This window comes from Chenopodium album, chromosome 10 (assembly GCF_948465745.1).
Source record: "Chenopodium album chromosome 10, dcCheAlbu1.1, whole genome shotgun sequence".
Lineage (NCBI taxonomy): Eukaryota > Viridiplantae > Streptophyta > Magnoliopsida > Caryophyllales > Amaranthaceae > Chenopodium > Chenopodium album.
The window spans coordinates 60,070,404-60,085,545 of NC_137843.1; the positions used below are offsets into that span (position 1 = coordinate 60,070,404).

Sequence of the window (15,142 nt, forward strand, 5' to 3'; positions counted from 1 at the left end):
TTTAGTATTTCAAAAGTTTACTTTTTGGGCTAATCTGAATTCAAAAATCAGTTTTGGATTGTTAGGTTCCACCCCCTCATAATTATTGTTACGGAAAATCTAACATGAATTCTCCCTATCCAATTACCACTACACCAACAACCAATTGGTACAATAATCCAAATAACATTAGATTATTTTTATCACAAAGTCTTATATGTGGCTGGCCCCACCGTGTGACAGGGATTACTTCGTTAGTGTAATAGGGGCTACTTGATTAGTGTTAAAGGGGTTAGTTCGTCAATACTATAGGGTTACTCGGTTAATGTTATAGAGGATACTCGGTTAGTATTATAGGGATTACTTGATCAGTTTTATATGAGTTATCTTGTTCTTTTATAAGTGGCCACACGGTGTGACTTGCCACAGACGGACTGTATTTTTATATGTAAATAACAAGAATCCACGTGACAAAGTAGAGTCCAGAGCCTCTAACTACCCGCCCTAAAATCCTCCCAACGATGCACCAGCTTCCTTTTAGGCGCTCAATTTGCCTTCTCTATTTATTCACCTTTTTCCGCTCTCACCACAACCAACTCTACACATCACATTTTTCACTTGATTTTTTTAGAGAGAGAAACTCTCCCAAAAATCAAAACAGGAGAGAGAAACAAATACAACAATGGATGCACCATTGTTAAACGGCGTTGATACGTCGGAGCCGCTTATCGCGGCCGTAAATGTTCCCGGAGAAGAAGGTGATTATCCGCCGATTACGACTTTCAAGGATGCCACGTCGGTATATTGGTCGGAATCGGTCAAACTCTGGAAAATTGGTGGTCCATTGGTGTTTAATATACTATGTCAGTTTGGTACTAATTCGCTGACTAATATTTTCGTTGGACATATTGGAGACCTTGAGCTTTCTGCTATCTCCATTTCTCTCTCTGTTATCGGAACTTTCTCCTTCGGATTTCTGGTTTTTACTCTTATCTTTTCTTTTCATTTTTGTTTTCAGAAATTTAATTGATTGATTGCATGTTGTTTTGTGATAATGAGTGGTTAGGGTGTTATGGTGTAAGTGTAATTGTAAGGGTTTTGGTTTGCGAAATTTTGGTATGAGGTATGTGTTTGGTAGGGGAACACCAGTAACACGTATACCATGTGTTGTTGATTGTCAAAATTTAACTCGTAATTTTTTTTTTTTTTGGTCACTAGGACGGCTGATAAAAATCAATATCTTTTGAAAATTTGAATCAAGAGAAAACTCTAACCACTTAAACTCTAACCACTTAAACTACCCTCATTTTCAAATATCTTGTAAATATTAAACTCATACTCATATTCCTTATGTCTTGTTTGCCCCGATTTCGTTTTTAACTCGTCACTTTAAGTGTATTTAGTAATCAGTATTACTTTTGGTTGTAGGAAACTGTATTTTTAATCTCGCACCAACAATACCTATGGTGATGGTCGCGCTTACGGATTTCGTTCCTGATTTTCAAAATGTATAACTATTTTTTTGTTGTAAAAACAAGACACTTATGTGAAATTTTTTGTCAATTTCGAGCTTAATTTGACCCCAGAGAATTAAAATGGCCATAAATCCTTGATGGAATTTTTTTTTTGGCACGTAAGTCAATGAAAAAATTGAATTGAGTGGTACGGAATAACTTACAATTTATTAGTATTTTAAGGCTGCAATTTGTAATTTTTTAAATGAGTGCAATTTGCAAAATATAAAATTTAAATGGCTGTAATTGACAAATTTTTCGAAATCAAACCTTGAAAAGTACTCCTTTTATTTTGTATAGTACTTTGTATAAAGTGTGAGATTGACTTTTAAATACAGTATTATACTACTATGTATATCAGTATTACTTTCTTTGTTTTTTCTAAGTCCATAGAATTGCTATATGCGTATATGTGATTAGAATCTGACCTCTAATTCTCTTTGATTTAAATTGAAAGTTATTTTATACTTACATCAATTTCTAATAATAATCAATATATGTATACTAAAGAGCAAATTAGTTATGAATTATTATCAGAGTTTTCCCTTGAGTATTAGGGGGCGTTTGGTAACAAATTAGTAAATGTAAGGGAATAGAAACAAATTAGGAGGGGAAAGGGTAATATATAATGTTACCCTTACTAGTTGTTTGGTATTACCAAGGAAACGTAAACAATTATAACCAATTCCTTTCCTCTTGTTTGGCATAAATAATTTGGAAACAAATAGCTTTCCTTTTATTTTTTGTTGTCTTGGCTAACTTTTGATATACACTATACATTATACAATGTAAAGTAACACTAATTACCATAACATATATATATATATATATATATATATATATATTGAACCGATTACCATAATATATCATAGGCTAGATATAGGCAAAGTCTCATAAATTATTGATTACAAAAGCATTGAAATTCTGGTATTCTCAAATTAAAAAAAAAATAATAAAAAAAAGTATATAAAAACCATTGAAACATTATCTCCAATAACAACTTAGGACAAAACTTTCTACTTCTTCATGGGACGTTTTCTGGATTGACTTGTTGAATGAGTAGAATTCACATCATCTTCTTCATCACTCTCGACATTCAATGGTTGCTTATCAATCTCTTGATCCAGATCTTTTATAGCATCAATAAACGACTCACTTGCATCTCCGATAGCTTTGTCTTTTGCGTATATCACCGCAAGAGTTTCATAGTGAATGAATGGAACTCTAAACAACCCCTTAGCTTTCTTACAAGTCTGCCATATAAGAGATAATACAACTAGATTAATACATTTTATGCTTATACTAGTTTCTGAACTAAACTCTTTGTTCAGAGTTAAGAGTTCAGATTCAGAATAATCTCTCTGCTGTATGATTCAAACTATATATTCAAGTATTCAATAATAACATAAAAGTAAACTATCCTTGCTCAGCACCTCCACAGTTGCTCACCTACTTGAACTGCAAGCTGTAGACAATTTAGCAATGCAATCTAACTATGTAATAAGTGAAATATGAAAAAAATAAGTTCACGAAATTCTTGCACAGAACAAGCATGCATTCACAAGATGAAACAGGGGAATTAATGATATAAAACAAAACCATTTGATTGTTGATGGATATAGAATATAGAAACTAGGAAATAAATAAATGATTTACATGAAGAACACTAATTATTCAAGACTTAAAATCATGATCATCAAATTTAGCAGAACTATTTTGAGGCCTGAAAAACCATTTCCAAAACTTGTTATTCTTTCTGCATTTCATAGCAGCAAGATCAGGCACCTTTGAATGATCTGATGATGACATACTAGTATTTTCATTCAGTTTCAAATCTGTAAAAGTAGGGTCATCATAACTCACAAATTCAGTCTCCTTTAATGAAAATATCAATCACTATATCCCTATACATCACACCTATGAAATGACAAACATGAACAACATTAACAATCTGCCTCAAAATAGTAGCAGCACACAATAATCATACCAAACACCCAATAATCTGGAGTCAAACAGCAAAAATTAGAGCAATCTCTCGGTCCATATCTTCCATAGCATCAACGAACGACTCACTTGCATCTCCCACTACAACAAAGCAACAAAAAAAACCATATTAACAAGTTGACAAACTGAACCACACACGCACATAAAAAAAACAACACAAAAGCACCAGATTTCTCCATACTACCCATATTTCATAATATTATTAAAAAGCAATAGAAAGGAGAGGGGCAGCAGCAGGGGAATAGTAGAAGGGAAGGGGGAAGCAGCAAAGTAGCAGCAAAAGGGGGGCAGAAGTAGATGAGCAGCATAAGGGAGGAGAGCACCAGTTGAAGACCGACATCAGAAGCAAGCAGAAGGGCCAAGGCTGCAAATTAACAAGCAAAATAACCAACCCAAATCAAAATTCTAAATAAGCAACTTCCTAATGCACTTAAAATCCAGAAAAATCCCCAACTATACAATCAACCCACCAAAAGTAAACCAAAATTATGGGAAAAAATTAGGAGAACAACACAATATAACCAGCAAATAAACAATTATATGACTGTTAGCAACAATTATCAAATTAGGGCCAACAGCAGTATCATGAAGAAGAGCAGCAATCTGTAAAAAAAAAAAAAAAAAGAAGAGCAGCAACAATCATCAGTTAGCAATAGGAACAACCCGCTTAGTACCAGAAGAAGCATTATGAATGTTAACAGGAGTAGAATTCTTAACAGGGCACCCATTGGTTAAACCCTAAATCAATTAACCACAACAATTACAGGATATAATAGCAATATATACCAATAAATTCAGCATAAAATCAACGAAATTTGAGAAATATAAACCCTAAGAAAGAAAAGAAAATTTCAATCGAACATGCAAGTAGAGAATTCAAACCAAAAAGCGACGAAATTGATATCGTATTAAGACTATGAACCCTAGAAATTGAACAAGAGAAATGACAGGTAATTATGAAATCGAAAATAGGGAAATTAAATAGCAATCCATGCATTTCAAGATAAAAAATACAAACAATCAAAATCTAAATCAAAATTATACAAATTCAACATTAATTTCAACACTAATTCAAAATCTAGGGTTTCCTTAACAAAAAAATTGATACATAACAAACCTGTGTGTTAAGATTGTTGATTTGAGAAAATTTGAGGTTGGAAAATCGATCAAATTGAGCGAAAATCTGGAGATTTGCTCGATCAAATTTGGGAATTTTTTGGAGAATTATGGAATGAGAGGAGAGAGAAGAAGGTAGAGTGATGATTTTTTGGGTTAGAAGAAAGTAACGTGATCTGTTTTCTCCGTTTTTACACCGGAAACAAAGTGGTGGAATGGATTACCACCAAGAAACGGATATTGTTACTTTAGTGATTAACCAAACAGATTCAAACGGAAACGGTAATCTAATTCCGTTTCCTTCCCTATGATAAACCCATACCAAACACCCCCTCAGTGTCTTGTAAATCGAAACAGATGAAGAATTAATCAACTTTTACTACACTGTAACAGTGTAACCACTATTTAAATCTTAATTATATTATCAATCATAGTTGAAGTTATGTTATTGAAGGAAACTTCTAATTTTGTCCACTTTACTGCCAGAGTGCCAGTACCAGGGCATTGTTTCTAGTGAATCATAATTTACTTTACGATATCTGGAAATTTTGAAAAATTTATGATATTTATCCCTATAATATAAAATACATTTTGGCTCCCCCTCCGTGACTTTCCTTGGTTTTACTTATTAGTTTTGTCTAACTACAAGTTGTTTGCTAGTATAAATCATAACAGCTAAAGGACCATTGTTTTTGTAATATAAATAAATTTTGTCACTTATAAGTATAAACAAAATAGTGTTTTCTTGTATTGGTATAAGCTCTGTGATGTTAGGATTATTGGTTTGTCTAAAATTTTTTTTGCCAACCTTGGAATTTTTTTGTAAATTTGAAATGGTAAGTTGGTCCACAAATTAGTGGCCAAACAGGATGGGTTTGAGTAAATAAGCATCTGTTGAGTACTGAATGTGGTCCATGGTTTTGACTTTTGAGTGCGTCCATTTTCATATTTTGATGAACTAGGTTATGTATGGCTGCATACCATAATTTTATCCTTGATATATTTCTACTGCATTGTTAATTTTGACTGTGTCCGTACATGTTTTAGTTTCTTAATGTCAAAGAGCGTATGATAAATGAACAATGGTAAAATGCGAGAATGTGGAAGCTCCATCTGTCTACTTGAAATGAAATTCAATCTAGTTATAGAATTCCTTCCATCTCTTGATGCAATTATTTTCTCTATTTTGCATGAAGTTTTAAGAAAGTGAAATAACCAGAAGAAGATAATGGCCCGGTGGATAGTTGGATGTGGGATCCAACGTTAGAGTTAGTAGAGTGGAAAAACTTATGTAGTACTAAACATGGAAATATGGTTTTTCTGGACAAGATTTTTTCTTTGGAAGTGTTGTGCTAGTAATGTTTTCGGAAAATTTATTGAGATTCTGAAGTCTGGACCATTTGGTTGGCCCATTTTATAATCAGTCTGAGCACATTTCAATGTCTAGTATATACCCTTTTGTTGTCCTGCTGCAATGCTGCAACTAAGTTGTAATTAACTAATGGCAAATCATTATGCCCTTGGTTGATTTCATTCTCTCTGTTGTAGACATTCAGTTTGAGGAACTTTTTTGAGTAGTAGATTTTGTTTCAGACTGTTATAGGATATATGACTAATAGCCCTCGGAGGGTTCTCACCCACCTGCTCTCTCATAAGTACTAAGTGCAACTGACCATGGAATACACCCAAAACTGTTATTTTGATTCTTCAATAAAATCTCAAATTATCATGTTAAGACTGAACATTTATACTTCTCCAACATGGGTACAGATACTTAACCCTGGATTTGGATTAAGTACATGTTCATATAGCAGACATTAATTAGGGCTGACTTTGAGCTGCATGGCACTGATGGGCCATCTAGGTATATGTTATAGAATATACTACGTACATCTTAAATGGGGTATATGGCAAGTTATAAGCATGCTTACCAAATCAATTATGGAAACAACTTGAGAAGGTTATAAAGGTCAGACATTTTTTATTCCTCATTGAAATGTTACCACTTGCCACAACTCCGGAAAGCTTCAGTTATTACTTACGCCTAATAAACACTAGAGGCGTACAGTTGCCAATATTTCATATCTAAGTTTCTTTTATCTCTGTCAAATTTCTTTCCTTACTTGAAGGACCGGATATGTTACATAATTTTTCTAGAATTGTATCTTTTGAGATTTTAAGTGATCTTTTATTGTTGTTGAATATTGTAGCTTGGTATGGGGAGCGCACTTGAGACATTGTGTGGCCAAGCTTTTGGTGCCGGACAAGTTTTTATGCTTGGAATTTACATGCAACGCTCTTGGATTATCCTGTTGATGAGCTGTCTTGTACTGTTACCTATATACATTTTCGCTGCACCATTATTAAAGCTTCTAGGACAGGACCATGATATAGCTATTCTTGCCGGAAAGTTCACCCTTCTCACCATACCACAGCTATTCTCTCTGGCTATCAATTTTCCTACTCAAAAATTCCTACAAGCCCAGAGCAAGGTTGATGTACTGGCTTGGATTGGGTTTTTGGCTCTAATTGAGCATGTGGTGCTTCTCTGGCTTTTCATTTCTGTATTTGGCTGGGGTCTACTAGGGGCTGCAGCAGCTTTTAACTTCACAAGCTGGTTGGTTGCAATAGCCCAATTAGTTTATGTTTTTGGTTGGTGCAAGGATTCTTGGTCAGGGTTTTCATGGGCTGCTTTCAAAGAGATATGGGCCTTTGTTAGGCTTTCAATTGCCTCTGCTGTTATGCTTTGCCTTGAAATCTGGTATATGATGAGCATAACTCTCTTAGCCGGTCACCTTTCAAATGCCGTGATTGCTGTAGGGTCCTTATCTATCTGGTGAGTTGCTGAAACAATGCATGCCATTGTATGTTGCCAATCTAAACTTAAAAGTTTTTTTCCCCCTTTTATTATAGAATTATTAGTTCCAATTTTTTTTTTTATCATTCCTTTGAAGCACAACAGTTATCGGGAGATGAACAGTTGTAGTATGTTGGATATTCCATGATTAAAGTTGTTAATGCAGTTCACTTATTTTTGTTTCAGCATGAATATAAACGGAATAGAAGCTATGATATTCATTGGAATAAATGCTGCTATAAGGTAAATTCTGCACTTTGTTAGAGACTTTTGATCCCTTTAATTCATTTGTTTTATTACTTGGATTCTGCAATATTATTTATTGGTTAGAAGACACTATGTAGACACAAAATTTTATTTGTACTTCGAGTTGTTACTTTACTCAATAAAATAAATGATTAAGATGTTATGATTGGCTGTTGCAAATATTTTATCCTTTCTGAAGTGGTTTTGCTCCCTTAACTCTAGTGTTCGTGTATCAAATGAGCTTGGATTGCTGCATCCAAGGGCAGCCAAATATAGCGTCTGTGTTGCAGTTGTCCAGTCTCTCGTCATTGGGCTTTTGAGCATGGTGGTCATCCTTGTTGCTAGAGACTATTTTGCTGTTATTTTCACTGACAGCGAGGTATTGCAGCAAGCAGTTTCCAGATTAGCTTGGCTTCTTGGTGTGACTATGGTTCTTAACAGCATTCAGCCAGTCATTTCAGGTATCGAACTTGCATAATAACTATTTTTTATATGCCTCGAACTTGCAGCAGAGTTTCCGTCCAATCAACACACCACTGATGGAATTCTGAACAATAATATCCTTTCAGATTTATACCATTGACCCTTTGACAATCTGTTTCTTCGTTCAATTATTAAATGCTTATAATTTTTGTAGGAGTGGCTGTTGGAGGGGGATGGCAAGGTACTGTTGCAAATCTAAACTTAGCTTGCTATTATGCTTTTGGGCTACCTCTTGCTATTATTCTTGGATATGTAGCAGATTTTGGAGTAATGGTACGGAAATTTCCTTTTGCAATTATGGACCTTTTCTTTACCCGAGCAATCCCAGCTGGTTAGTTTCTGATATATTTTCCACTAATGATAGGGAATTTGGGGGGGCATGATTGCTGGAACTGCCCTGCAGACGATAATTCTACTCATCATTCTCTACCGAACAAACTGGACAAAAGAGGTGATTCTGACAAAGCTTTCATTTGCTTTCATTTAGGGATCATATGCTCTTGACATTTAGATCCAGTGGACAGCTGTTTTAAATGGACTAGATATTAGCATCTATTTAAATCCCTTCAATTACCACTGTTGGATACTCGATGCTTCTAGGTAGCCTCTTTTAGGTTTAATTGTATTAGATATGCAATGTTTTCATGAACCTCCCAAATCAGAAACTTGTGGCAGAGTCCTTATATCAACTACTGTCTGTCATAGGCATAATTCATGATTGTCATTCCTTGTCAAGTTATTTCACATGTTAACAAATCACACTTCCATGCTTGGTTTAGTAATTGTGTATTTGCATGATCAGCTATTTTTGGCTCATGTGGTCTAGGATTTTCTTTAATCACGTTCCTAAAACTTGGCTTCTGCTGTTGGATGAGATACTGATCCAAGTTATATATAAACATTTGTAACGCGGCCATATTATGAAAATCTCTGTATGCTTTTACTTCGAACCCCAAAATTAGTGTCGAGTGTCATTGCATGTTATATACTCTTAACATACTTAAGTGGAATTGTGGAGTATCTGATATATGGAAGTTTGAGATAAAATAACAAGCTTAATATTCTAGTATTGTAGCTCTCCGGCATTCTATTTTAGCCACTGGAACAGTACACATACTATAAGGTTATTTACTTGCATCTGAACAATTTAACCCACCTTAGGTAAAATTATTTGTAGCAGTTGGTGGCTGATAAAATACAAGGAGTGACTGCTGTCACCTACTCGAAATGTTCTGTTTAGATTTATAAGGAATGTAATGTGCAGGTTGAGGAAACAAGTAGCCGTATGAGGAAGTGGGGTGGCCAGGAGATCAAGACAGATAAGATTGCTAACAGCATATGACTGACTTGTTGATAGTGATGTCGACTTAATGCTCTTTCATCACTCGATGTTCCACTGTCGGAGTTTTGGATCTTTTGACCGGAGCTTTCTTGCCAATGCCGTATTGTCTAAGAGGGTTGCAATCACTGTGCTGGTGAGAATAAAAGTTTATTTCACATAATGTGGAGTTACCAGATCTCTACTCCATTTTCCTTAGCTTATTTGTTTGCCCTCCAATGCGCTGTTCTGAAGGAAATTTGCTCATTAAACTAGGGCATTGCTAGTCTAGAAGCCGAAGCAAGATCGTTGTTGGAATTTTTGTGATTTCATTATTTAGCTGCTATTCCTTTAGTTAAACATGTATTATTGCACATCTTTGCAGCAGATATGGAATCAATCTACTCTCGATCTCTTCCTCACTCTTTAATCGAAACATCTTGATGAAATTAAACATTTATATTTCGAGATTGAGCCTATCATAAATTAGTAGGATTATCCCCTTTTCCCCCTCTGGCATTCTTCACTCATGCAGTACTCTGTACTAAAGAAAATGAATCACAGACCAAAGGTCCAACATAATGTGGTCAATCTTACGCGGTGAGATCCATACGTCACTAGGTCAAGGACATGTATGTATAACACATAACACCCTCTAAGTTTTATCTAGAATGAAACTGATTATTGAATGATTATGTTAAGTGTTCTGTGCACATTAATAATCATAGTATAGTCCAAAATTATAAATAGCAATATCCATCAGTAATTCAGTGAATTAGGGTAATTACTGAACCCTTAAGGAGAAACACTGTACAAAGTAAATGCCATCACTTGGGTGAATTACAGTCGAATATCAATGAATAAATTTTAAAGGCTACTCGGTATAATTTACTATAAGATTAACTTAGTACTCTGTAGTAAATATTCGTGTTTTTTCTTTTTTACAAGTACACTTAAATAGTTAAACTTAAATGTGCACATACTAAATCCGACACTAGCCACTAGGAACATTAAGGAATAATTCAATAATATTTTAACAAGAAGAAATACAAAACTACTCAAGGCTTATCATTGCTGGGAAGGTGCTTCACTATTGTTCCAATTTATTTTATACAAAACTATGGATATAATAAAGTTGATGCAATTAGCACTAAGTCAGGATGGCCGAGTGGTCTAAGGCGCCAGACTCAAGTTCTGGTCCTCTAACGAGGGCGTGGGTTCAAATCCCACTTCTGACATTTGTCTTCTTTTTTTTTTTTTTTTTGTTTTTTTTTTTTTTTTTTTTTGGTGTCACAATACAATCAATAAAGATTGTATACATACCAGAATCATGAAGATTTATGCACAAAACAAACATTGAAAAATGGAGATCAAATACTTTAAAAAGGCGATATCTTTTATTCTTGCAAATTCATTATTGAAAACAACACATAGATCTTCCACCTATATGGTGGGGTGGATCCAGTCAGGGAGAGGGGAAGGGAGATTCTCAGGTTCAGGAGACGGTATATAATTATACAGGATTATTTTCTCCCTTATCACATATATACCAGTGTCGTGGTGGCCATGGTACTGATAAAGGCGACGATTCATAGTGCTACCATCAGGGTAATCATCAGTGAAGTAAATGGAGTTAGGAGTGACTTCAGGAAAATCAGCAGCTTTGACATAGAATGAGCTGTCATCTCCCAAGAACAATGCACCCTCGCCGATGTTGTGAACCATTATCCATTGCAATTGATTCACCAACTGGTAAATCAGAAAACAGGCGGTGTCTACAAAAGGCGTACCATCAGGATTAGTCAGAGTCTGCACCATCCTTACTGCTTGCAGGATGGTGGATCCATCATCTAATTTCACAATGTATCTTCGCGTTGTTTCTGCAAACGCGGCTACAACAGCCTCGGCCATCACCTGGCAAGTCTTGCTGTTGGATTTCACATTACATATGTAAGCCTCACCCTTGTAATTGAGTGCAACAAAAGAGCGGCCTAGATAATACATGATATCACAGAAGGACGAGTAGGTAGATCCATTTGGGTGATCATGGACGTATGTCCAAGTTGCATCCTCCCCTGCCTTGTAATAAGCCAAGCCTTTTCTTTCGTTGTGAATCGCCATCACAATGAAATCAGAACAGGAAGAAGGATCGGCTGACAGTATAGCCTTACTGATGTATAAATCAGTATAGAAATCGCGTTGAAGGATGGCCTTCTTCTTGTCATTGATTTTTCCTGCAGGCAGAAATGCAGGGAGTTTGATGGTTCCCTTGCTAAATCCAAAGTAGAATGGATTGTATAAAGTTATCACGAGAGACAGACTATCGATATAGATAAGCCAGCCATGAGAAGAGCCAATGCACCTGCTATTGACAGGTACAGATAACTTCAGATCATAAACTTCTCCTTTAGGAAGGCTATAGAGATTGCGCGAATTCTCATTGCTGTCATCTGTTGGTATCAGAAGCATAGGGGCACGTCTGCTGAAGGACATTTTGGGAGTGATGTTGAGTAATTTGAGTTTGCGTTTAGAGACAGAATACCAGCTACTGCAGACACTCCCAAAGGAAATGATGTCTGACAGCAGAAGATGGCTTAGGATCAGCAGAAGCACATCTTCAGCCATTAGAGCCCAATCGGGCATTTCAGAAGAAAATGAGGAAGAGTTTTGAGAAGAATCCATTGCTAGAATGTGCTTTGAAAATAAAAGACTAAAATGAGTACAGGACATAGAAAACACACACATATATATACCAAAAAAAAGAAAAAAAAAAAATGCTTCCTAAAGAATTTGCTGGAATGGATGGATTTACATCCTAAGCAACAGCAAATAATATTACGGTACATGCTTAATAATCACTTGATTAGAATTGTTGTTACGTAAATCAAATTTTCTTACGAATTAGTTTTATAAACATGCACGTACCGTTAGGCTAACCTAATACCGAACTTTTCCCAAGGAAAGATCAGTTCACTAAGATGCATTCGATTTAGAAGTGTATGTTATCGTGTATTTCCTTACTAATAGTAGTAAATTTGTAACCGATATGCAATGCTTATTTGTTAAGAATCAGCACAAGTACATCTCAAGTCCACTTCTATGGAATTAAGTACTTGATTTTTTTTTTTACTAATTTCTCATGGAATATCTCCTATGATACACTAGTCGTTACAAAGTCTGAACATTGCATTATTAGCATCACATTTATGATTTCTTAACACTTGTTACTATGATTTCATTCACACTAAACAGATGCATTATATAAGCTTAATAAGGTAGAAATATGTTATATATATGGAAGTATATCAGAAGTCATTTATTCCATTCAAAATCTTGGTCAAAACATTGTACACGTTGCTGTTCGAATCAGGGGAGCAACACAAAATAACCCATCAATAATGAGACAGGTTCTTAAGATATATACAGAACTAAATGGCTAGCATTCTAGCAAATGATAATATCCCGAACAAGTTTATAGCGCGACAACTTGAAAGAACTAGATAAAATATTTACAGACTGATGTTAACATCAACTAAATGACTAAATGTTTATATAACTTGAATAAAATGACATCTTTATTATTACAAGAAAACACGAATATAATCTTTTATAAGCGGATATTTTCTCTAGACAGTTGGTAGGATCCAAACTGGTGGTGGCATGTGATATTTCTCCAGAAGAGGAATGTCCAATCTATCGACAGTTTTATCATCAAATCGATACATACCGATGTCAAGAGGGCCAGTAAACTGGTACGGATTGAGCAGCATAGCATCCGTATCATGGTAATCATCGGTGAAATAGATTGAATTTGCTCTACATCCAGGGTATTCAGAAGCCGTAACATAAAGAGAATGATTAACTCCTAAAAACAAAGCACCATCATTCAAGTTCGTAACTAAAATCCAAAGACTTTCACCATCTTCATCCACCTTATTCTCGAAGATGAAGAAGCCAATAGTAAAAATCGGACTAGTTAAGGCACACATCCTACTAGTCTTTAACATCCTTATAACTTGTAATACAACTTTATTTGGTAATTCTACAATGTACCTTCGACAAAATGTTCCTAAGAGACCAAATTGTGGAGCACTTACCATTTGCAAGTTATAAGGAGGGTAGGCCTCATCATCGATCTTACATGAGTACACTTGTCCTAAGGTATTGACTGCTAGAAATCGATCTTCTACATAGATAATATCCAAGAACATAGGGAGAGACCAAGCAATATATGTCCAATTTTCGGCACCTGGCTTCCAATAGGCCAACATTTTCATCTCACCATAGATAACCATCAAGACAAAATCGTTTGGACACGAAATAGGATCAGAGGATAAAACAGCTTTACATATAAAATACTCGGAATTAAAACCATAATTACCGTGTTCTTTGTGCATTTCCGAAGCTGCAGAAAACTGAGGAATACGAATGATTCCCTTGCTGATACTACCAAAATAAAAAGGGTTTATGAGGATTACCTCGAAAGAGTCCTCATCGAGGGTGATCAGCCAACCATGAGAGGAGCCGAAAATTCTTTTATTGGAAGGAACTTGGAGCTGAAGATCATAAACCTCACCTTTATTGATGCTGTATAAACTTCGGATGAAGTCATTGTTCTCTGTAAATGGTAAAAGTAACAAAGGAAAGTTTCGATTGAAGTACATGTTAGGGCAGAGTTTGAACTTTTGTAACGCGTCTTTTGCAACAGAACGCCAACTAGTACATACACTGCTAAACATAATCATGTCAGAGAGAAGTAGGAGCTTGTTTAGCACAATGTAAAGCAAGTCTCGAGGGAGACTTGACCAATCAGTATCGGATTCAGAGGAACAAGAAGAGGAGGAAGAGGCCGAGGAGGAGAGGGGTTTGGTTGCTGTCATATTTGAAGATTAACAGCTAGAAAGAAGAAAGATTTGAGGAAGTTTGCACTTTCCATTGCATTCATAGCTCCATTATATAGGTGAACAATGGTTACATACTAGGAAAGCAATCATCTAAGGCCTAAATCTACCTCGAATCGATTTTTTTCTCTGTATCTGAACTGATTGCAGTGATCTGCTAGACAATAATTCATCAAATTACATTCATACAAGAAAAAGGCTATCAAAAAAGATGATTAACTTTAATAACAAAATAAGCCTACTAAACACTTAATTCACATAAGTATTAAGGTTGATTTAATAATCTTATTTGATAGTATAAATAATGTGATAAAAAAATGTTAAGTTGTTATGGGATAGGATTATATCCTACATGATAGAAATCTATGGGATTATTAACTTTTTATGAAGTTTATCACCTTTCATCATAAGGTGCAATTTCGCGTTAAGAAATATATAGGACATACCATGTACTTACTAAATTCTAATGAAAATTCTACCGTAGTCATCCTTAAACTTGGTTCACCATCTCGTAACTAAACTTGGTTCACTTATTAAAAATTCGGCTAGACATTTTGTAAATTGTAATCTTATTGTTTAAACTGGTTCTCTCTTAAAACGTTTAAGGATGACAAGCTAACAAACATGATATGATGGTCATAGTCTACTTTCATTAGTCATTAGTAACGAACACCTCAATATTCAAACAGGATTTTGTTGGATAGACAGGATATTGTATAATTTA

At 35.1% G+C, this 15,142-nt stretch overlaps 3 protein-coding genes, 1 long non-coding RNA gene and 1 other non-coding gene across 5 annotated transcripts; 2 read left to right on the forward strand and 3 right to left on the reverse strand.

Moving 5' to 3' along the window:
- Nucleotides 1-474: 474 nt before the first annotated feature.
- LOC145562769 (protein DETOXIFICATION 35-like) lies at nt 475-9,969 on the forward strand. The gene is made up of 7 exons (XM_081623146.1): nt 475-958; nt 6,824-7,449; nt 7,657-7,713; nt 7,939-8,177; nt 8,354-8,472; nt 8,564-8,650; nt 9,464-9,969. The coding sequence occupies exons 1-7, from the start codon at nt 662-664 to the stop codon at nt 9,539-9,541; spliced, it is 1,503 nt and encodes a 500-aa protein (XP_081479272.1). The 5' UTR covers nt 475-661; the 3' UTR covers nt 9,542-9,969.
- On the reverse strand, nt 2,347-6,789 carry LOC145562770 (uncharacterized). The gene is made up of 2 exons (XR_014094450.1): nt 4,615-6,789; nt 2,347-4,100 (listed from the first exon to the last, which is right to left on the reverse strand). It is a non-coding gene; the product is annotated as an uncharacterized LOC145562770 (long non-coding RNA).
- Nucleotides 9,970-10,671: 702 nt separating the features above from the next.
- On the forward strand, nt 10,672-10,755 carry TRNAL-CAA (transfer RNA leucine (anticodon CAA)). Its single transcript has one exon. It is a non-coding gene; the product is annotated as a tRNA-Leu (tRNA).
- A 205-nt stretch (nt 10,756-10,960) lies between these two features.
- On the reverse strand, nt 10,961-12,199 carry LOC145565610 (F-box protein SKIP23-like). The gene has a single exon (XM_081625556.1). The coding sequence runs from the start codon at nt 12,197-12,199 to the stop codon at nt 10,961-10,963; it is 1,239 nt and encodes a 412-aa protein (XP_081481682.1).
- A 944-nt stretch (nt 12,200-13,143) lies between these two features.
- LOC145565611 (F-box protein At2g26160-like) lies at nt 13,144-14,397 on the reverse strand. The gene has a single exon (XM_081625557.1). The coding sequence runs from the start codon at nt 14,395-14,397 to the stop codon at nt 13,144-13,146; it is 1,254 nt and encodes a 417-aa protein (XP_081481683.1).
- Between the last annotated feature and the right edge of the window lie 745 nt (nt 14,398-15,142).